At 40.3% G+C, this 23,423-nt stretch overlaps 3 protein-coding genes across 4 annotated transcripts in view; 2 read left to right on the forward strand and 1 right to left on the reverse strand.

Moving 5' to 3' along the window:
* Nucleotides 1-83: 83 nt before the first annotated feature.
* Nucleotides 84-4,624, forward strand: LOC130561120 (cysteine protease atg4da-like). 2 transcript variants are annotated; one of them, XM_057345265.1, is made up of 11 exons: nucleotides 84-187; nucleotides 771-1,038; nucleotides 1,199-1,282; nucleotides 1,434-1,607; nucleotides 1,708-2,008; nucleotides 2,104-2,165; nucleotides 2,369-2,511; nucleotides 2,591-2,669; nucleotides 2,764-2,840; nucleotides 3,261-3,380; nucleotides 3,716-4,620. In XM_057345265.1, exons 2-11 carry the CDS (start codon nucleotides 846-848, stop codon nucleotides 3,881-3,883), a joined length of 1,401 nt encoding a protein of 466 aa, XP_057201248.1. In that variant the 5' UTR covers nucleotides 84-187; nucleotides 771-845; the 3' UTR covers nucleotides 3,884-4,620. The 2 variants fall into 2 exon arrangements, with proteins under 2 accessions (XP_057201248.1, XP_057201249.1); XM_057345266.1 differs by lacking the exon at nucleotides 1,199-1,282 and having other exon boundaries at nucleotides 3,716-4,624.
* Nucleotides 4,625-5,131: 507 nt separating this feature from the next.
* LOC130561223 (galactosylceramide sulfotransferase) lies at nucleotides 5,132-16,990 on the reverse strand. The gene is given in 8 exon segments (XM_057345410.1): nucleotides 5,132-5,182; nucleotides 11,816-11,905; nucleotides 11,908-12,152; nucleotides 12,155-12,390; nucleotides 12,392-12,661; nucleotides 13,023-13,135; nucleotides 13,854-13,905; nucleotides 16,844-16,990. Coding segments are annotated over 8 exon segments (1,176 nt in total). The 5' UTR covers nucleotides 16,963-16,990.
* Nucleotides 16,991-17,768: 778 nt separating this feature from the next.
* LOC130561225 (uncharacterized) overlaps nucleotides 17,769-23,423 on the forward strand; it is an 11,019-nt gene continuing 5,364 nt past the window's right edge. The window contains exon 1 of the mRNA XM_057345417.1: nucleotides 17,769-18,093. Coding sequence (XP_057201400.1) covers nucleotides 17,769-18,093 — 325 coding nt within the window. The remainder of the gene's footprint in view (nucleotides 18,094-23,423) is intronic.

Below are 23,423 nucleotides of genomic sequence, written 5' to 3' on the forward strand. Positions count from 1 at the left end.
AACAGCAGTCAGCCAATCAGAGACAACGAATCACCACGCAGCCAATCAGAGAGAAGATACGCGCTGCGTTACGGAGGATAAACAGGAAGTGAAAGTGAGTGACGTCGCGGCGTGTTTGAACTGCGGGAAGTTTCCAGCTAAAATCCTCAGAAATGTATAATGACGTGACAGTAAGACAGCATGTAAAGTAAGTGTTTTATCACATCTTAATATAATCATATTCCTAATTTGTTCGTGTAAATATATTGAAGGTTGATGTTTATGCGCGAACTCGCAGCAACAGCAGAAGTTTACTGATGTTACTAAAACAGTACTGTAGTGAAACAATCTGAAGGGTGTTTACCTTGTGATTGTTGAAATACTTTCCATGTTCAGTTTATGAATACCATTTTGGTTTCTTCACTCCCCTCGGTGTGTTTTTATTATATGTGTATTATATACACTTACAGTAAGTTGTCTTCCAGGGTTTTTTCACACTTGTAAAGTTCCTTTAGTCACATGAGCATGTTATTAGGCTTGTTCGACTTGATGCGGTGCCGCAAGATCCGACAGGCGGATGACATCGAAGTACCGCGAGAGCGATTGGAAACCAAACATTGTATGGTTTTTCGAATCCCTCTCGCGGTACTTTGATGTCATCCGCCTGTCGGATCTTGCGGTCGAACAAGCCTATTGTGTTAGTATTTCCCGGAGTGCTTTGCAGCCTCTTTCGATTGACTGGCTGACAGTATTTGAAACGTGACTACATGTGACTTCCCTCATATCTACAGGTGCTGGTCCCTCCTCTGATCGGTCAGCTGGGGTTCAGATTCTCTGGATGTCGTGGCAACAGCCTCCAGCGGGTCATGGATGTGAGTGAAGAGTGTACCAATGATGTGGACCCTACAGATGATCTTGCGTCCTTTGAGCTGGTCAACCTGTGCAACCCGGGACTGCTGGATCTCAGTGATGATGTCAGTGGACACGTCCAGGAGTCGAAGGAGAAAACCAAACTCAAAACCAAACTGGTTTCAGCGTGGAATAATGTGAAATATGGAGGTATGTTGAGTTGTGTTTTCTTGCCTACAAACCTGTCAAGACAGGTGAGCGTTTGTAGCACAACGAATATCTTCAGTCACTAACAAGCCGATGGTCATTATAACGTTCTCTTTCTGAAAACCGTGTGATCGTATTCGGATGACTTTCTTGGATTCTGCAGGCTGGTCTTTAAAGACCAAACCCCGTCTGAGTAAGAGCAGTCCTCTGTATCTGCTGGGTCAGTCCTATCAGCTCAGCTACAGCGGTAAGCAGTGCATAAAACGCCGCAAACCTCTCTCGTGTTTTTCTGGAGTACTTGATTTTCATGTTTTACGGTGATGTTGATTCTAGACTGTAAGTGTAGGTTTCATATGTTTCAAATTTGAGTCTTATGCATTTCTTACTACTTTTCTCAGGAGAGCGAGAGGGTTCCAGACAGGCGTTTTCCTCCCTGCTGTGGATGACCTATCGGAAGGGTTTCGCACCCCTGGATGGCTCCGCCCTCACCTCGGATGCGGGGTGGGGCTGTATGCTTCGCAGCGCACAGATGCTGTTAGCTCAGGGATTGATGCTACACGTGATGCCTGCAGGTGCACAAACACACACACACGTGGACCATGACAGTGCTGTTGCGCGTTTAACGTAGCGAGTGACATCCACTGTTGTGTAAACACGCTGTTCTCTCATCAGGTTGGACGTGGCCCGCGACACATCGTCGGACCAAAGATGATTTGGAGATCGTGGATCCTCGTGTGCTGGATGATTCGCTCGGGGAGAGTTACCGTGACTCGGGGAAACCTCGCAGACGCAGTTTGGACGTGATGTTAGACAGCGAGAGCAGTGAGGAGAGAGATCACAGGAGGCTGGTGACCTGGTTTGGGGATCTGCCGTCCGCCCCATTCGGTCTACACCGGCTGGTGGAGTTGGGAAGGGCCTCTGGGAAACGGGCTGGGGACTGGTACGGCCCGTCCATCGCGGCTCACATGCTGCAGTATGTTTCTTTCTCTTTCTTTTAATGGTCTAACGTTAATCGGGTATGAAAGAAAAGCTGTTTTGATGCCATGTGACGGCGTCTGTGTGTTTCAGGAAGGCTGTGAAAGCGTTTGATGTGTTGAATCTGGTGGTGTATGTAGCGCAGGACTGCACAGGTGAGTCTTTGGATCCGCCCACCACTGGCGGTCGCCATCACACGTGTGAGATTGCTTATTATTTTGTGTACGATTCTATCACTTTTCATCCCGAGGCAGGCTTAAGGATCAGTCTGAGAAGTTGAACCAACTGGTATTTGATGCATCGTGAACGTCTTAAAGGGCCAGTTCACCCAAAAACAAAATTGCGTGTGTGTGTTCAGTGTATGTTGGAGATGTGTTGGATCTGTGCGGGTCGTCTCGTGGGGATCCGTCAGTGGGCTGCAGGTGGAAGTCTCTCGTTCTTCTGGTGCCTGTGCGTCTCGGTGGAGATGTGTTGAACCCGGCGTACGTTCAGTGTGTCAAGGTGTTTCACACAAATACACACAGACACGCATCTCAGCTCATGCGGAGGAACGTCTGTTTAACTCTCATCGTGTTTGTAGAGATTGCTGATGCTCAGGTGCTGTATCGGGATCATCGGAGGGAAACCCAAACACTCTTTATATTTCGTGGGTTTCCAAAGTGAGTCACATACATACCCTGTACGTGTGTGTGTGTGTGAATCTCTCATCATCTGTGTCATCATGTGTGCGGTTTCCGTGTGTGTGTCAAGCAGATGATCAGCTGATCTATCTGGATCCTCATTACTGTCAAACTGCTGTCGACATCAAGCAAGACAACTTCCCTTTAGAGGTGAGTTGATGTTTAAAGGGACAGTTCACAATCAAAGAAATAGTAGGGCTGGGTTTTGAGACCATTTTGGGCTATTCGATTCTTATTTATATGGTTTAATTTCGATTTGATTCAATGTGGATTATATATCAGTATATCATTTAAAACATTAGTTTCGCAGACATGGAATGCATATTTAAATGTATGGCTTGATTTTAAAATGATTTTAAACTTGATTTTAAAATGACTCTTTTCCATAACGCTCGAATCTCATTTACAATTCCACACATTTTTCAAACCAATGACCATATTTAGTGTCATTGATCGAGTTCGATATCTCACGTTAGAATACACATATGAAATATCATATTTTAGGTTTTGAATAAAGCACGTCATTTAGACGGAGGAGGATTTCTTTAAACACTCTCTGTCTTTACACAGTCGTTTCACTGTAAAACAGTGAGGAAAATGCCGTTTAATCGGATGGACCCCAGCTGTACTCTGGGCTTCTACGCCAGGAGCAGAGATGATTTCTACAAGCTGTGCTCGGATGTCAAAATGGTGATATTTAAATGTTTTCAAAGCCCTGTATGTTTTATTGCATTTTTAGTAAGTCTTGGTTGGATTTTCTCAAAAATTGTCAATTCCAAATGATGTATTTGTAATATGTATAATGACTGAAAATGGATGAGATGCTAACGTGGTAACACTGTTCAAATATGAATTGAAATGAACAAAGTGAGCATGAACGATAAATGAACATGTTGGGTTGCTTCGAGCAATGATGCTAAACGATTGTTTGTTTGGTAGTGTAAAGATAATTGAGGTGAAAAACTCTCTTTGTTTAGTGATGCAGTGTAGTCAAAAAGTCTCTTTCTCTCTCTTTTGATGGTCAGGCTCTGACATCATCATCAGCGGAGAAGTATCCCATCTTCACGTTCGTGGATGGTCGTGCTGAGGTGGAGAGGGAGTATACCTCTGATTCAATCACTCGCGTAAAGACCAAAGACAAAATGAGCCGGAAACAAAAGAAAAGCAGCACAGAGGAGTTTGTACTCTTGTGATACAGACTTTATTTATTTACTGTGGCACGTTTGTGTGTCCGTGTCAGACTTCTGTAGGTTTATTGCTCATAAAATACATTCAGTTTACTGATTATCTTTATTCTCTTCATCGGAGTGTTGATGAAGTATATTTTCAGCTGCTTCTCTTGTTTATTTTTGGATGTTGCGTGTAAACTCTGTTATACAGGCGTGTGTGTTGAGCAGATTAGTGTGGACGTGTTCAGCGTGGTGATAATGACAGCAGACGGGTTCTGAGGGATGCGACGTCTAGTGTTTACAAATGAAAACATTTGAATTCAAGCCTGGGATTTCTGTTTATGTATTTTGTGTGTGTGTTTCAAAGTATACACTAAAAGGTTTTAATTAAAACGTTTCAGTGAGATGAATGTGTTTTTCACTATTTTCATATAAATTTGCGTAATATGACTTCAGAGAAGAAGATTAGCAATAATGAAGCCCCGCCCCTGAACCTAACAGTCTCCGTATCTAACTTAACGTATAAATGAGATTGTACGAATTCATCCGAATTAGCCACCTCGTACTGTTATCGATAACGATATGACATGGCTTGTATATTTACAATAGTCATGAGTCATGTTTAATATGCACTTCTATCATCCACATCAAAATGCTCCTCAAAATATCTGATAGATAACACATTTCTGCAGACTGAATTACCCCTGATAGCACACACATCTGGGAGACGTCTATTTGACGTATTTTTGGATGTTTCCTGTCAAGATTTCATATAGACATTTAAAAGATGTTTATGATTTGTACTGTATGTAAAACTGACGTTTATCAGATGTTTTTACACAGCAGATGTTTTCTAGATCTTTAGCAGACATCTTACAGACGTACCTGTGCTGTCTGGAATCTTTATGACGCTTCATTTGATGAGACCTTTTGGAAATGTGTTGTGATTCACTCGAACAACTTTGTATATCAAACTGTTTGTGTTTACACAGCATTAGTGTGTTTCTCTTCCAGCTGTGTTAAACTATTAAAACTGGAGACAACTGGAAAAGTACCGTTCAACTTCAAGAAGGTGCTGTATGTGTGCCAGCGCCAAGAACGTTTGTCATAGTGCACATGATCATTGTGCAATTCAGTCTACTAAGAGTTTGGATGATGCACTGGATCTGTTTTGGTGCACCATGTTTGGTTTTCAGAGAAGTGATGGAGCGCTGTTGGCCAGTCTTGGGTCATCTGGAGAACTTCAGGACACTTGAGACGTTTGGTGGTGCATCAGTCCGCAGGAGCAGCTCTCATATCTCGACTGTACTGTTTGAAGTATAATTCGTCGCCTTGGAATTATAAGGTTCGATCTGACATTTTGGTCAAAATTGAGTTATTCACATATTCTTATACTGTGACAATTTATTTACATTATGCCATGTTTGTTTTTTTTAATGTGTGCATTTTGGGACTTTACATTTAGTCATTTACGTAGCAGACGCTTTTATCCAAAGCAACTTACAAAGAGTTCAGGGAGCAATACAGGGCGATATGTCATACAGGAGCAATAATACAATATGTGCTAATACAAAGTTTACTCAACAAAAGCTAGACCAATACCTGTTGAGAGAAAGAGAGAGGGTTAGTGTTTTTTTTTCTCATTTGTCTGTCAAGTGTTCACAGAAGAGACGGGTTTGAAGTAGTTTTTTGAATGTTGTGAGAGATGTGGTTGACCGGACTGAGTTAGGAAGAATGTTCCACCAGGAAGGAGTTGTGAAGGAGAATGAGCAGGAAAGCGATTTACTGCCCTTATGAGAAGGAGATATACATGAGGCCGCTGGTTTGCTGAACGCAGGGATCTTGATGGGGTGTATGACGGTGCAGATCCAGTGATAGTCCTGTAGGCAAGCATTAGTGTTTGAAAGGAACTGTATTGCACCAATTACTACTACGGTGCCAACCATCTCAGAGAGTCGATTACTACATCTGATGTCCAATGACCACAAGAGAAATGAAGAGGTGGCAGTTGTACTCGGGGGCGTAGCCAGAACTTTTTTTTAGAGGTGGCCAGGTAAGACCCAGTGATTTTATTAGGGTGACCAAAAAATCCTTACAGACAGAAATTCTTTAACTTCTACTGTAATTAACACCAATTCTTCATTACACATAGTTTGCTGGTCAAAAACGTACACGGAGAGCGTAAAGTAAATTTATTTGCAATGCTTTCATGTGCTAACATTATTTTAAAATAATTTGCTAGCTATCATTTGCAGTAAGTTAGCATTTTTTATAGAAAATAAACATTGCAGTACCCCAACTTAAACTTTTGCGAAAATATAATGAATGAATGAAATCCAGTTAAACAAGACTGATTTTACTGACCTGGGGCCGGCTGCACCAGCTGTGCATGAGTTACAACTTAGCCTACTGTAGTTTTGACTTAAACGGGCATTAAGTGACAACGTACGCACTACAAAATATTTTTGAGTTGCACCATTCAACTTAGTTGAAGCGTAATGTTACATACAAACTAAATATTTACGGAAGCCTCCTAACGGAATAAGCTCTTGTTTCACTCGACATTCTTCAATGATTTACACACATGATAATGCTGACATTTACAGTCACTTACCTTTTAAAATAGAGAACATTATGTGATGACATTTAATTTTTGACTAACACGAACCGTCCTAGCGCGCCTCCGTGTGTGTATATCTGCCTGTGTTGTGCACGTCAAAATGAAATAATCTTTTTATTTAATTGGCGGTTGGCAGTAAAATGAAATCACCCATATTGCATGCCATTTATTATTGCATTAAGTAGGCTGTATTGTTTTAAACAGCATTTGTTTATTAATCTACTTTTAAATATGTTATTCATGAAAGGTAGTATTCTATATACCGTTTTTACCATTATTATGCGAGGTAAAATAAGTTTAAATCATCAATGTTTTGAAATTCACAACATTTCAACACAACTTTTTCTCACGAATTTAAAGGCTGCTATTGGACTGTTGAAGGTAAACGTCATATTATGCGACTACGCATTACTTTACGGAGAGCTTACGATAGCTACGTTCTGCCTTAAGACCAAATGGTGCAACCGAATAACATACAGATTTAGTAGTTACAAACTAGCTAGTACTAGTTACTAAGCCTCTAGTGTGGACTTTACGTTCACGTTTAAGAAAGAACTTACGAATGTATGACTCTCAAATGTGGTTCTATAATAAGCAAATAAACTTAATCAGTAATAGAAACTGCATAAATGTGCGATGACCGCTCACAGCACAACAGAAATTGCTGCGTCATTTTGGCTGTATAATGGGTGATCTTTTCCTTCATTATAAAAACGCTATATCTCACGTAATCGGGTAAACACATTCTCATAGTACATAAAATATAATCTAGCAGTGGTATATCAAGTAAACAGTGAATAACTGGCATAATAATATAATGAAAACTCAAAACAAAACTCACAGTCTTCAATGACGCACATTCAAGAATTGTCACGAAGGAAACTTCAAAGAGAAGTCCAAGACCACTAAGCACCATCCGATGACAATCGAGATTACAAATATTCTTCCTGCAGTTCACAAAGTGAAATCGCTACAGAAAAGATCTTCATTTGCATTTATTTTGTTGCTTTACAGGTAATACTGCAGGACCTATGCTTTCACTCTGCCGTTCACACATTTCAACGGAAACAGATCCACTCTCGCGCGATCGACAAGCCACGCCCTCTCAACCTAATTCAATGACCAACATAATAGCTGTACAGTCCTTATAATAAAAGAACACAAACTGAACATGGGCGTTTTTACAATTAGTGACTTTAATCTGATTCGGGCTTCAAGCAGTGGAGAGAGATGAAAAGGGGCATCACATTGGAAGACGAGGCGTGCTGCTGCGTTCTGACTCCGCTGGAGTGGTTTGATAGCCTTTTCAGGAAGACCAGCAAGGAGAGCATTGCAGTAGTCCAACCTTGAGATTACCAGGGCCTGGACAAGGAGTTGTGCCACATGCTCAGTGAGATAGGGTCCAACCTTTCTAATGTTGAATAAGGCATATCGGCATGACCGCGTTGTCTTTGCAACGTGATCATTGAAGGACAGCTGTTCATCAAATATGACTCTGAGGTTCCTGGCTGTTTTGGAAGGAGTGATTGTGGTATTGCCAAATTGGATGGTGAGATCGTGTTGCACCGTGGGGTGTGCCGGAAACACGAGTAGTTCTGTCTTGGCCGGGTTCAGCTGGAGGTGATGATCTTTCATCCAAGCTGAGATGTCTTCTAGGCAGGCTGTAATGCGAGCTGCTGCAGTGGTATCGTCTGGGTGAAACGAGATGTAGATCTGGGTGTCGTCAGCATAACAGTGATAGGAGAAGCCATGTGTCCGTATGATGGGTCCCAAGGATGTTGTGTAGATGGAAAAAAGCAGCGGTCCAAGCACCGATCCCTGAGGGACCCCAGTGATCATGTGGTGAGCAGTGGACAGCAAGCCCCTCCATGACACCCTGAAGGATCTGCTGGAGAGGTAGGATTTGATCCAGTGGAGAGGAGCGCCTGAGATTCCTAGAGATGACAGGGTTGCTAGCAGTATCTGGTGATTGACAGTGTCAAACGCTGCAGATAGGTCTAGCAGAATCAAGACAGAGGATTTAGATTCCACCTTGGCTAGCCGCAGTGCGTATGTGACCGATAGCAGTGCAGTCTCAGTGGAGTGGTTTGTTTTGAAGCCAGACTGCTTGTCATCCAGTAGTTTGTTCTGGGATAGGTAGGAAGACACCTGGTTGAAAACTGCCCTTTCAAGTGTTTTTGCAATAAATGGGAGGAGACAGACAGGTCTGTAACTGTCGGTAGTAGAGGGGTCCAATGTGGGTTTCTTAAGTAGGGGCGTGACCTGGGCCTGTTTGAATGTGGATGGAAAAGTGCCGGTGAGCAGGGAGGTGTTGATGATGTGTGAGTGTGCTGGATATGGCCTGGAGGAGATGGGAGGGTATTGGGTCAAGGGGACAGGTGGTGGGGTGGCTGGAGAGAAGTTTGGTGACTTCAGTGTCAGTCAGTGGGGCGAAAGAGGAGAGTTCAATGTTTGAAGTGAGGGTAGTGTGTACCGAGGTCTGAGGTGCTGAGGTGCTGAAACTTTGCTGATGGATGATGTTTTCTCAGTGAAAAATACAGCAAAGTCCTCCGCAGTCAAAGATGAAGTGGGCGGGGGAGGAGGGGGGCAAAGAAGAGAGTTAAATGTCTTGAAAAGCTGCCGAGTGTTAGGTGCATTGCTCACCTTGGTGGTATAGAAAGAAGTTTTAGCTGTGGTAACACTAGCAGAGAAAGAGGAGAGTAGTGACTGGTAGTCCCTTAGGTCAGCAGGATTCTTGGTCTTGCGCCATTTCCTTTCAGCAGCCCTGAGTGTACTCCGTTGTTCATGGGGGATGTCAGACAGCCAAGGGCAGGAGGGGCGGCACGAGCTGGTCTGGAGGACAGAGGACAAAGGTTATCTAGACAGGATGTAAGTGTTGAGCATAAGGTGTCGGTGGCAGTGTCAGCATCTAGAGATGCAAAGTTGGAGGGAAGAGATGATGTCACTTTAGCAGAGAGGGTGCTAGGGGAGAGAGAGTGAAGGTTCCATCTAAAATAAACGGGTGGTGGTGTTGGTTTAGTACATGTAGGAAGGAGCATGTTGAAATTGATGATGAAGTGATCAGAAGTGTGAAGAAGTGTGACTTTAATGATATCTGTGGTGAAGTTACTGGTGTAGATGAGATCAAGCTGCTTTCCTGATCTGTGATTACCGGCTGTGGCGAGGCACGTGAAGTCTAACGAGGCGGTGAGTGTGTGGAAGTCAGAAGCATAGGGTTTGTCCAGGTGGATGTTGTAGTCCCCAAAGACTGCAAGAGGGCCGCCATCCTCCGGGAATGATGAGAGCTACACATCTAACTCATCAATGAAGTTGTGAAGAGGACCTGGGGGGTGGTAAACTACAACAACGCTGAGCTGAGTGGGAGAAGTGATATTAACAGCGTGGTATTCAAATGAATAGTTGTTGCATAGGGAAGATACTGTGGAATATTTCCAATTATTGTTGATAAGCAAACCTGTACCTCCTCCTCTTCCAGTTTTGCGGGGAGAGTGAGAGAAGGAGTAGTTTGTGGAGAGAGCAGCGGGTGTGGCTGAGTCTTCAGGACGAATCCATGTCTCAGTAAGACCTAGAATGTGAATGTCAGACTGGCTGGCAAAAGCATGGATGAAGTCAGTCTTGTTCACAGCTGACTGGCAGTTCCAGAGACCCATAGAGAGAGACAGAGGTGTAGAAGGGGGATGTGTGAATGGGACGCGAGTGAGCGTGTCGTGCCTTGCGTCTTGGGTGAGAACACTATCTGCGGTGGAGTACAGGAATAAACTTGAAACACATGATGTTAGTATACAATTAAATGAAAGCAAAGGAAAGATAAATATACTGATGTGCCTTGCTGATGTCTTTGCTCGGTGGAGTTGCGCAGGTAGAGTCGCAGGTCTTTACTCTCGTCAGTCTTCAAACGAGGAGGGCTGAACACGAGGGCTGATGCTGACGCTTACCGCGCCAGCGCAGAGGCACTGCTTAAGTATGTGTTGAGATTAGGCCAAACAGAATACAGCACGCCTTCTCGATTAGCAAAACAAAGCCTAAACGATTTGAATGGGCCACAGATCAAACAGCGATCAACTAGCTCCATGCTTTTAAGTGCAAAACTATAATGTCTAGCCGTAACGAGTGGCTAACGGCAACTTAATGTGACTTCAGTAACACAGTACCCAACGGAAGACAACCGCTAACACCTTAGCACTCAGTCAAATAAACAAGCTCAAATAATCTTAACTAACAACATGCAACAGTCCAGTTCAACAGTTAAAACAAGGTAACAGGGTAAATAGCAGACTTACGCACTACTGCAGAGTTCTGATGACTATTTGCTTCTCCTAAATTATCAGAGTAAACGGGCAGTTTAAATGCACTTACGGTCACTTAATCACGCCTTCTCGATTAGCAAAACAAAGCCTGAACGACTTTAAGAAAACAAAAAGGTTCTATCTACAAAATCGAATCATAATTTGGTGCTATTCTATCTGCAAGAGCCGATCAGCACTTTGAATGCACACAAGAGGACCAATCAGGATCAGCTTTCTTTGTCATGTGACCGGACTCCTCAGTGACGGGAATATCTGAGAAAACAGTGCAAAACAATGTTTAAAAGAAACCTCAAGGTTGACTGTTTTATTGATACTCTTGTCAACAAGAGCAGCTCAAACGACAGTATTATTCTTTTTTTTTTAGGTTTTGTTGAGGAGATAATTTTTTAAATATTTATAGACCACACTAGCGAGCAGTGCTAGCTTCCTAATACCTGTGTTTACATAGACTCTCATAATACAGTTAATGCCAAATAGTCAACAACGTCAAGAGTTTTGATTACAACAATAAACATTATTATGTTTTTTCAGCCGTACTCATCTCTAAAAAGTAATTTGATCCGTCCCACCTTCTGTGGATAAAACATCGATACAACAATTAGCACAGCCTTTTATGCTTAACTTGAACAAGAGAAAATCATCCTAAAATATGAAATAAGTGTCATAAAAACCATGTAAATGTACCTTTTTTACACATTATTATACACTGATTTCATATTTTGACAAAAGTTATAAGTAAATTGTCTGTGTTGCTTGAAAATGTTTTGCTTTAATTAATGTTTTGCAGATAGAACCTTATAATTCTAAACCGAAAGTTATTTTTCAGAATCAGAAGGTTCTATCTGCGTTTGAAAAAAACATTTACAAATTTCAGAAAATGTTGACATTTGGAATACATTTAGGGCCTCTGTCTTTTTCATGTATAAAAGAGATTTGTTCCTCGTATCATTTTTGCTATATGAAATGCAAAAACTTTAAAGCTCAATATCTCAAAACTACTCAGACTGCAGATAGAACCTTATAATTTCAGTGTGAGTGATACTGAAGCTCGGGCAACATCATTCTCACACAGAATTCCTCATCCTCTATCGACAGGTTTCCTCTCACCTCGTATCCGAGGTGAGAGGATGTATAGTGACTTATTCAGGTTGCCACGGACGCACCAAGTCCTCCAGTTCTGCAGGTGGCACTGCGGCCCTAGACACACATTTCTGCTGAATGTTCTCCGTAGAGGTCCTGAGCTTCACCACTTCTGCGTTTAACCTCTCCTGTCCGAACTGATCCACCTTCTCCCAGATCACCTGCAGAAAGAAGTCATACAGCAGTGTGTCCAGCGTGTTCCACGATCGCAGTTTTGCCTCATGATCTCGTCTATCTCCGTCAAGCTGTCGCTTGCTCGAGGGTTCAGCTGGAGGTAAACGAAATCCTCACGCTCCAGTCGAAGGAGAGCCCCCATCAGGACCAGAGACTCATCGAAGTGTTTGGCGATCATCACCAGATGAAACGCCTCCTCCAGCTGATCCAGATCTTCAGGCCAGGAAGAGTTCCGCTTCTGGTTGTTCAGTCCAATGTCGGAGCTCATTGGGTTCTTGGCCGGACCGTTCCTTTGGGTCCCAGAAGCGCTCCGGAGACTCCAGAAACACAGCAAGTGCTGATTTGTCTTTGTCGGCGGTGTAAGCGGAGGATCTTTGCGCACCGAGGAACCCTGGGATGGACTCAAAAGTCTTGATGGGATCTCTTAACAGCGTGATGAAGACAGTGTTCTGAGGAATCACCTGTCTCACCTGTGTCAGGTCCAAACGCATGTGACTGCAGAGCAGATCAAACTGAGATGAACCCTCGGGAAGGTAGTCCACAACCCCAGCTCTGAATCTGAGAGAACAATGAATTCCGATCAGATCATCTTCATGTCACCCAAAGTGACTCAGTTGAGACCTTGTTTGACTATTACATTTTGTAGTTTTGTAACCCTTGAACATTCTGTTTAATGGCTTGTAATCTATTTTTTGTAGTTTTATCTGTGTTTGATCATTATGTACTTTTTGAAGCAGGTGTTGTTTTGTAATATACTTCAGTAAATAAAAAAAATACAAAACATGCTCTTTTCAAATATTGATCTTAATGGGAAACAGTCGAGTCGTGTCTCTTTCTCTGGTCACCTGTAGGCTTATAATTTCTTTATTCTGTATTCCATCTACATTCTTCATCCCCCCAAAATTCACTTTCATCTTGGCTGTCTGGATAGATGAATTGGTAGGTGTGGTATGGAAAGGCAAACGTCGCTGTGTCTCTTTCCCCCAGTCGAAACAGAATAATCTGCAGCGTACGCCTCTTTACCAGATGTGAGATCTATAAATCGAAAATGATCTTAACATTGAGAGTAGCTGAACTGTTTCAGATCTCCGCCTTGTAAACGCCCCCTAATTAATAGCATTAGCATATAAAATAGCACAAGTCAATGTTCGATTTCCTATGCTTGAAAATGACGAGTATAAAGAAAAAAACTTTAGTGAGCCTGAAATCGAGGTCCTGCTGGCGGTGGTAGAGGTTTGTGCGGGGACACTTTTTGGAAGCCTGTCCAGTGGGATTTCAAATAAAACCAAGTAGCCTATGTGGCATAGCAGTGTGTAGCGCAGGCTGTGAACGAGGTAGGGGGCAGCAAAGATCCCTAAAAGACGTAAAAGAAAATGACTTAAAATTAAATTCCAAAAAGCGTGTTGCATGTCACAGAAGCAGTGTGCAGGCCACGGGAGGTGGAAGTGGCACTGTACCCCTTACCCCGGAGGACAACCGAATAGCTGCCATAATTGGTGAGAGTGCGGTTGTTGGCGTTTATGCAGAAGGTGATACAGATCTTTTGTCTGCACCCGCTTCAGAAGGTATGCTAGCATGTGATAAAAGTTATAGAATATCAAAACTGAGTGTTTTGATTGTGCTTTGACTGAACTTTATTGTTGTAGATGAAGAACATACACAAAAGGAAAACCGCGGTCCTCCGATCTATCTCCCAAATTGCAACAGCAGCAAGCAACACTCTCGTTCAGGAGGAATCTCCCAGGCCATCAACATTGACCACCTCGAGCTGACCTAGCCAGGAGAGAGTGCTATCTGCGGCCATCCTGCAATCACAGAAAGGGAATTATACACACTTTGACTGGATCATATAGGACCCGCCTGATGCATCCAGACATAGCCACCATCCCTTCAATAGCCCACTTGTGCGCTCCACAACTGACCGGGTGCTGGCATGGGCCATGTTATAATGGGCCTCTTCAGCTGTCTGTGGCTGCGCTAGGGGGGTGAGAAGCCATGGCTTCAGAGGATAATCTCTGTCACCTATAATTATATAGAGAATTATTTTTGAACACTAAAATGGAATAACCACTATACACAGTTGTTTACCTAGAAGCCATCCCGCTCTACCGGCCTCAAGATGATTGCCCACACTGCTATTGCGCACAATGGAGTCGTGCGTCGACCCTTACCATCTTGCAACTGCGTTAAGAATTGCTATACAAGTATTGCAAATGAGCTGTACATTAATTGAATGGAAGTTTTTCCTATTAACATACACACATTCATGTGCATGAGGTGCTTGTATGGCAACGTGAGTGCAATCTACTACACCCAGAACATTGGGGAATCCTGTTTGGCGCATAAAAGCATCCACAACATGTTGCTGCTCATCGATTCAATTCAATTCAATTTTATTTATATAGCGCTTTTCACAATGTGCATTGTTCCAAAGCAGCTTTACAGGAGCAAATAAGAAAAACACAGAAAGGTAAAACACAGCACAGTGCATGGTGTTTATAGACCAAGCAAGATCATTATAATAAATAATATCTAATAAATAAATGAATAAATAAATAATCATCAAGAAAAATCACCGGCAGTGTATGGGAACTTTATGTATCAAGCGGACAATCGGATGATGTCTTGAAGCACAGCTGGCATAAGTCTACTTACAGATGGCTGGGATATTCTTGATCGGTCACCAATCTCTATTTGAAATGTTCCCGGGGCAAGGAACCCAAGCACAGAGAGCACCTGTACCTCCACAGGTATGGCCTGGTTGCAGTTAGTATATTGGGCCTATCTGGGCACAAAGATGTAACAGTGCAGCTCTTGGCAAACGGTACCTGCTTATCAGCCATTCCTCGTCATATGCAAAGAAATCTGCCCGATCTTTAAAAACGCATTCTCTTCTCATTGCGCGGTTCACAATATATTCAAGAAGCGCCAATGCTGCCATTCTGCCTCTTGCAGGCTGCTTCATTATAGGCCATCTGTAGCGAGGAAGGCGGGACGAGAGCCGTGGGGCAACAAGGCGGGGCCGGTGGCGTGAGTGATAATGGAAATCAGCTGTGCGCGCACCGGTCCCGCATGACTCACAGAGGAGATCGGGAGCATAAGAGGACGAGCGACATGACTGCTGACGAGAGAGGACCGGGCCCGGACATGTTAAGTTTTATTTATGTTTGTGTGGCGCTTTTACTTCAGTGTTATTGTTTGGTTATTTTATTAAAGTTTATTGTGAATGTTCGCCGGTTCCCGCCTCCTTCCTTCCCTTTTATTGAGTTTGCTACACCATCTTATAGGCCATACATAGAAATAATTACCACGCGTGGACCCAAATTATTTATTAATGTGTAATTCTGTGAGGTTATATTTTCCCTGTTTATTATTATCAAAATTACTATTTCTAGAAACAACACAAATAACAATAATAGTAATCATAAAACAATTAGGTTTCAAAAAGTAAGAATAAACTACGAAATCAAGTAAAATTTTAAGTCATTTTATAAAAATTAAGCTACTCTTCAAATCACTTACTATGACAACTAATAAAAGGTTAAGTATTACGGAAGTCTAGCAAATTTTTTAAAATAGATTTAATATCATAATAAAATAAATTATGACACGATTATGGTCTCTAGTCTGAAAAAAACGTGCATGTGATTCGGCATTTCTTTATATTTATGCAGACTGTTTACTAATGCTTCTCAAATTTGCCATTGATGTACTGACACAAAAATATTCAGTGTAATTTATACAAATATAACTATTGAACTATATGACAAAAACAAAGTCTAAGGCTGATGTCGCTTTTAAAGAAACAAAGCAGCAGATAAATAAAAACAATCAATCATGTTACTAAATATAGGCTATTAAAAACTTTATTAAATGACTTACTCCTATAGGCTACACAGACCAAACAGTAGGAGAAGCACTTATATATAATTTTCTATTTTACGCATTAGTAGTTAAACAAGACTTCAATTTCTCTTGCAGAATAAAAAACAACATGGAATAATATGCGTACACAAAGCGAGAAAAGAACTCTCAACATTACTAAAAAGGTCAGTTTCACTAGCGGTAATAAAAAATCTGTCTGACTACACTGCACAATTAATCTCTTACACTGCCTCTCTGTTGTTTATGATGAATTCGGTGCTTGCGCGTACACTGCTTTTTTTATTATGGCAGCTAAGCTGTTCAAATAGCTGCAATACTCACGACTTTGCCACAAGGAAATGTGCGTACGCCTGCTCAGACCCTGACGTGGTGGTAAGAACTTGTCCACGCCAAAGACCGTTTTTATAAATATGAATGTTGCCGTGGATTTTAGCGTACGTACACTCTAAGATCAAATCTGTTCGTACGCACGTTTTATAAATGAGGACCTTGATTTGTTTGGTCCAAACCTGTGTTCGCTTTGACCAACCTAACTTATTGGATTGTATGATTCAATGTTTGAACAACGTGCACTCAAAAGGTGCTTCAAAAGGTTCTTCGATGCCATAGAAGAACCTTCAACATTCGAAGAACGTTTCTGTTTCACAAAAGGTTCTTTGTGGTTTTTCTGATTATAAAAAGGTAAGGAGATGGTTCTTTAAAGAACCTTTGACTGAATGGTTCTTTGTGAGACCAAAAATGGTTCTTCTATGGCATCGCTGTGAAGAACCTTCATTATGAAGAGTGTAAAAATCTTTTATTTAGACAGTTGTATTCTTGAATGTCTATATTTGTAGATAAGTGTATGTAGTGTCTTACCTGTTGGTGTGTAGAGATTGTGGGGCGAGCAGCACGAGAAACAGTACGAGCGTCAGTACTGTCAGTAGACCACAGACCCTGTGTCTCCATAATAGAGCAGATAACCAGCGTAAACTCATGACCACAACCACATCCAATTCTCTCTTTCCAAACACTGACATTCTCTCTCTCTCTCTCTCTCTCTCTCTCTAGTGGGCTGTGTGTCTTTCTTATGTCCTCATGTCACCGGTTTAATCCTGTAGGCTGGATCAGGAACACACACCCACACACTTCAGGAAACAAGTGTAACCTCATGTTTAGCTTCTTCTCTTCTTAAAGTAAATGAAATTATATTCAGTCAATGCAGAGCTGTTGTTGGTTTCTGACTGTTTTCAGTCCTGCTCTTCCAAATCAATGATCTACCGCAGATACAGAGTGTTTCCAGTAGATGTAAGCGTTCACCCGAGATGTGCTGGTGGCAAGAGGTTAAGGTTGGTTCGCACGGCTCACCGCTGCGTCTAACCACTGGCGGTCCTTCCTACAGGCGACATAGGCGCTTGCCTAGGGCGCCATCTAGTGAGGGGTGGCGAGAAAAAAATATATAATTAAAATTATAATGTCTATTTATTTTTTTCAACAGTTTTTGCCATCCCTCTATCTACAACAATACTTTGACATAAAAAAATAAATTAAACTTCTTTGGACAGGAGTTCTTTTGTCGTGGGGAAGGGGCGCCATCAGTCAAGCTCGCCTAACAATCAATGTTCCGGTTGTAGCAGAGGCATTCAATCACTATTTCGTTGATTCTGTGGCTAACATCGCAAGCTGTTTTACACCTGAGAAAACATACACTCCTTCAATACATACAAGTCAATCAGTTTTCAGTTGAATAAATATCACAGAATCAGAGGTATCACAGACCATTAAATCACTCAGACCATCTAAGATGTATCTAGATGTCACAAGCCCCATTACCAAAATTATCAACCTGTCCATTTCTCAAAATATGTTCCCTAGCATGTGGAAATCAGCTGTTGTTGCTCCCATTCTCAAAAGTGGAGACCCCCATTCCATGTCAAACTACAGACCCATCAGTATATTGCCCACAGTGTCTAAGATTGCAGAGAAACTGATAGCAAAACAAATTGTCAACCATCTAAATACCACACCCTATGCTATCCACCCTATGCAGTTTGGCTTTAGAGCCAATTATTCCACCGAAACTGCTACTTGCTTTTTTACTGAAAACATCAGAGCTTTGTTGGACCGAGGTGGGGTTGTTGGAGCTGTGTTCCTGGATCTTAAGAAGGCTTTCGACACTGTCAATCATAAAACCTTGCTGACAAAATTATGCAGTTTTAATTTTTCCTCAGATGCACTTACATGAGTCTTACCTCAGTGACCGTTCCCAACATGTCAGAGTCCAGTCATTTAAATCAGCAGCCCTTAGTCTGTCAACCGGTCTTCCTCAAGGGTCAAATTTAGGACCTTTGTTGTTCTCACTTTATATAAATGACCTCCCATCTGTCTGTCCAGATGGTGCAGATGTATGCTGATGACACCGTAGTCTATGTTCATGGTAGTAATATCTCTCTAGTGGCTGAGAAGCTCACTAACTCTATGGTTAATATTACAGCTTGGTTGAAACACTCCTGCCTGCAGCTGAACACATCAAAAACAGTAGCAATGTTTTCCACCAAGTCCAACAATAACTTTAGTGTTGAGCCAGATGTTTTTGTGTCAGGGGAAAGGCTGCAGATTGTGTCTGAATACATATATTTGGGGGTTTTAATTGATTCAAAATTGTAATTTACAGCACACGTAAAAAGGGTCCGTAATCGAATCAAATTCAACCTCAGTAACTTTAGACACATTCGTCATCAAATATCCACAAAGGCAGCAAAAATGTACACGCACTCTATGATCTTCTCACATATCACTTACTGTTTACCTATTTGGTCACAAGCTAGTGTTACATCATTGAAACCTCTGCAATCACTTTACAAACGAACTGTAAAAATTGTGGATAAGAAACCCAATATTTCTCATCATTGTCCAACACTCAAAAAAATATTTTACTAGGCCTAATAATTAAGATTTATGTATTTTGATTGCATATAAAATTTCCATCCATTTGGATTACATATTTTTTACCTAAACAGGGTAATAAACTTTGTGATATTTATTTGTATGTCATATATACTCAACTCAACTCAACTTTACTTATATAGCGCTTTTACAATTTTCATTTATAAATGAATGAAAATTATTCATATATAAATGAAACGTGTAATAATGAGATATGTAATTGTATCAATAAATCTGATTTGATTCAAATTCATAAGAAACAGGATAAGGTATCCTTACATAAATGCTATTTAATTCAAATGCATCACATTTAAGTAATTTTATAGAGTATTTTAAAATGAATTTATACATTTATATTTATTTACTCCTTCCCAATCACAATATTCTACATCAAAATCTACCTATAACACACAAAAAAGAACATTCAGACCACATAATTTCACATTTGATCAATTTATTAATATTTTAAGACATTTAACTATTTTATAACAAAACTTAAAGGTTAGCAAAAAGGGAATAACAAGAAAAAAAATACTTTGAAGAAGGAAATATCAGTGTATATAAAATATAAAGCATCGCAATTTTCAGTGCTTGGACTTTTGGTGACAGCTTGGTTTTATCCAGTTCCATCAGGATTTTCTAAAATTCTTCAAACGTGTACTTGAGGTCTTTCTGATTGTTAAGATTAAGGCATAAATGAGTCCAAAAAGCATCCCACATCCAAGGGTAACACTCAGCAGGTTTCTCAGAACTTACACACGTTCAAGTACCATACCAACATCTGTAGGTTTGTCTCCAGGATCAACACCTTCTGCCCAAATGACATAGATTCTTATTGTTGTTGTCTGTACTGTACAATCCCAGATTTAGCCTCTTCACTTTCATAGTTCTGGAGGATAAACAAAGAAGAATGAGTTTTGTCCAAATACTAGTCAGTGTATTCAGAAATTTTTAAAGCATGTTGTTTTGCAAACTCTGACATTTTATATATGTAGATTCATTTAAATGTATATGTGTAAAATGATGGAATATTTTTAGAACAGGTTTGCACAGGTTTCATAAAATGTCTTCGACTCACCATGAATGCCCTTCAAGTTTGCCAAGGCTACTTTTGTAAACCTGCAAGCCAGCAAACCAACCTAAATGTGTTGCGATACTTCCCAGTGCCACTTTTGGTTTCTGGACTAATTAAAAATGCAAGCACTGAAAATTATGATGCTCGAGTGATATGCTAGAAAACAAAGCTATTAAATTGCTGCAAATTTAAATATACAAATTTTCAGTGTTTTTCACAGTTCTTCCCATTTTATTTATTTGACTCGGAGATTTTTTGTATTCAAATTACAAGAGGAATCGTTCCAGCCGTACTGCACACTATACAAAAATGGGCATAAGCTAGACTGTGATGCCAATGAGAACTTTAAGAATCAATGTCAATTTATCCTCAAGACATTTATAACATAAGGAGTAGGTTGACATACACTTACCATATATTCTTTGACGAGTGTCTCAGGTATTTGTTGAGGTAGACACATAGGCACTTCAGGATCAATCAAGCTTAACAATTTCTGGAAAAAAACATGAAATTAGTAAGCAATTTACAACTTAAGCAAGGCATTTTAAAGGGTGTTGTTAATTGTCATGATTTACTCACCCTCATGTCACTCCAAATCCATAATCATTTCTCTCCACTGACAGTCCATGCAGATACCACTTTAAACCTTAAAAGTTGAGGAGATTGTAAAGCTATTTTATCTTAACTAAGCAGATTAGTCAATATTTTTCTACAAAATTCCAAAGTTTTGAAATGAACAAACCATGCGCTTATATATTACAAAGTTTTTTTTTCCATATTGTGGTTCCAAAACTGTTACTATCATACTTCAGAATATATTTTAGTGGGTTACGTTACTTCTTGACCCACCCATTAATACTAGTCAATGAGGAAAGGGTTTAGTTTATGAGCACCTAGTGGCCTAGACAAAAATTTCATAGACAATGTATTGAAATCAGTGTAATACATTATAGACATCACTAATAACACATTTACATATGCTAAAAACAGAAACATTTAATCAAATCTAACTTGCCTTCCAATCAGGTCACGATCCACGCCACTCCAATGCAAGACGCCGAAAAGAATGTTACCTTTTTTGCCGCTGAACTTTCATAGACTTGAAATGTGCAGTACCGCCACCTACTGTCTGGAGTATGGATTGGCTTTATTTCCGCTTCAATTTTATGCAAAAAAAACTCATACAGTTTAACTAATTGGATCTGGCTTGTTGTGCAGCTAGTAATGCTTAAAGCATATACATACTATTTATTTAAATAAATCTAATAGTTTTCAAAATTAACAGATTTATATAAGCAATCTGACTACATGCATTTGGAAAAAAACGATTATTTAAATCAAATCAAAAGGATACAAATACTTAATTACAAACTCTGCCATGATTCATTTTTTTGAGTGAATATTACAAAAACACAAATTACTCAGCTGGGAAAACATGGTAAAATATTCAAATCTATGTCTTGTTTATAAAATTATTCACGGTTTATCATCCCGTCCTCTCCATCAGTTTGTCAACATCCGAACAGCTAATCATAGCAGAACCAGAGGTGAAGCGAGGGGAGATTGTATTATTCCCTTTAGGAAAAGAGTATTTGGCCAAACTGCTTTTTCTGTTCGAGTGGAACCGCACACCAGAAATCTAAACACATATAGTACATTTAAGATCCAGTTAAAGAAATGGCTCGTTGATAATCAGAGCTGTCAACATTAGTTTACTAATGGATTTGCTTTCTCTGCCCTCTGCTGGCTTCTTGCTTTGTGTGTGTATGTGTTCTTGTATATGTCTGTTGGATTGTTGGTCTGTTGTGTTTTTATTGTACATTTTAGCTTATAGTCCTTTTTTTCAATGTATTGTATTGTAATTGCTATATTGTTATGTAAATATGTAATTTTACTCTCTTTTAGGCTGACTTTTACCATCTGTCTAGGGACTGTAGGTAAAAAATAGCCTTTTGGCTAACTCTGGCATATTTACAGTAATGTTTATTTATGGGCATTGTCCCTGTTATAAATAAATACATAAATAAATAAATAAATAAAATCATGCAGAGCGAGTCCTGCATGTAACCGCATCTCTTTTACAGTCTTTGGAGTTGTTTGTCATCACAAAAGATTATTAAATTGTACGCGTTTTAAAGCGCTTGCCCATTTAAACTTTGTGCTTTAGCTTCTGAATGCGTTATTGCAGACTCAGCATCTGTTAATATAAAAAGTAATCATACTATTCACATTTATAGAAAATTATAATTAAAGGTGGAGAATCTGTGGAGAATTTGTGGATCTATGAAACATATTTAGTGGCATAACTTCGTGTTTTATATACGGCATGAATGCCAAGATCTATAACGTAAAGTATTTTGCTCTTTTATGTCATTAGTTAACATATTACTATAACATATTTGAAAGTAACTTTATAGTCTGTAAATACGTTTCTAACATGACAAATTCAAAAGCTTACCTGGCTGACAGATTTTCTTTTGATCTTCCATGTCACAGTGCCCAGATATTTCTGAGAACATTCTATCTACACAATTACCTGCAGTTTCTTGTCCATTTTTGCAGCACAGATTACTTTGGTCCCAAGTCAAAGTTTCCATTCTAAAACGACCTTCTTTATGGTCATTTTAAATCAAACAGGGAACATGTTTAGACTCACTCTGAATAGTTTCACAGCAGTTTATTAAGGTATGCCCTCAGTGATATGTTGACAGTATCCATGGATATCTGAGAGCCCTAAAGGGAGTTGTCCAGCCTGTAATGGGAGAGCATATTGGTCAGACAAGCAGACCGGAGAAGGCTTACCAAAACAGAACACCACCATTATTGCAATTTCTTTCCGTATTATTACAATACTTTGTTGTTAGAATGATACGTATTGATTATTGTAAAATAACAGTGCTAAAATGATTTCATGTTTGAAGTAATTCAAAACAGTTGTAGACCTATGCTTTAAGTATACACAGGAATATCCACCAGGATGAAACAGATGTACTGTTGTATAAAAGTTCACAAATCATCGAACTGTTTTTAAAAAGATAAGAAATGAAGAAACCGCAAACCAAGCAACGGTCGTGCTAGACTTCCGCTGCGCAAAACAATTCGCATTTGACATTTGTCATACGCCGATCGTCTGCGCAGAATCGCATGAAGTTGAAAACACCTGAATCTTATACGTCAGTGATTAAACTAAGTTTGCGATTGGCCATGGACATTACAATTGACCAAACGAGCAATATGGGAGCTCATAAAGCAGCACAGTAGTCTGTTTGTGCACTAATAGCGTATGTACTTTCTTCCAGCACTCGCGCACAGAATGGCGTTTTGTAAAAGCCGAGGAAATGAATTTGTTTTTCTGTTTGCGTTCATTACGTTCAGTACTTTAATACACTGCAGAAGTTTGCCACCTTTGTCTGGGCCGCAAACAACTAGCGATGAAGG

This window comes from Triplophysa rosa, linkage group LG11 (assembly GCF_024868665.1).
Source record: "Triplophysa rosa linkage group LG11, Trosa_1v2, whole genome shotgun sequence".
Taxonomy (NCBI): domain Eukaryota; kingdom Metazoa; phylum Chordata; class Actinopteri; order Cypriniformes; family Nemacheilidae; genus Triplophysa; species Triplophysa rosa.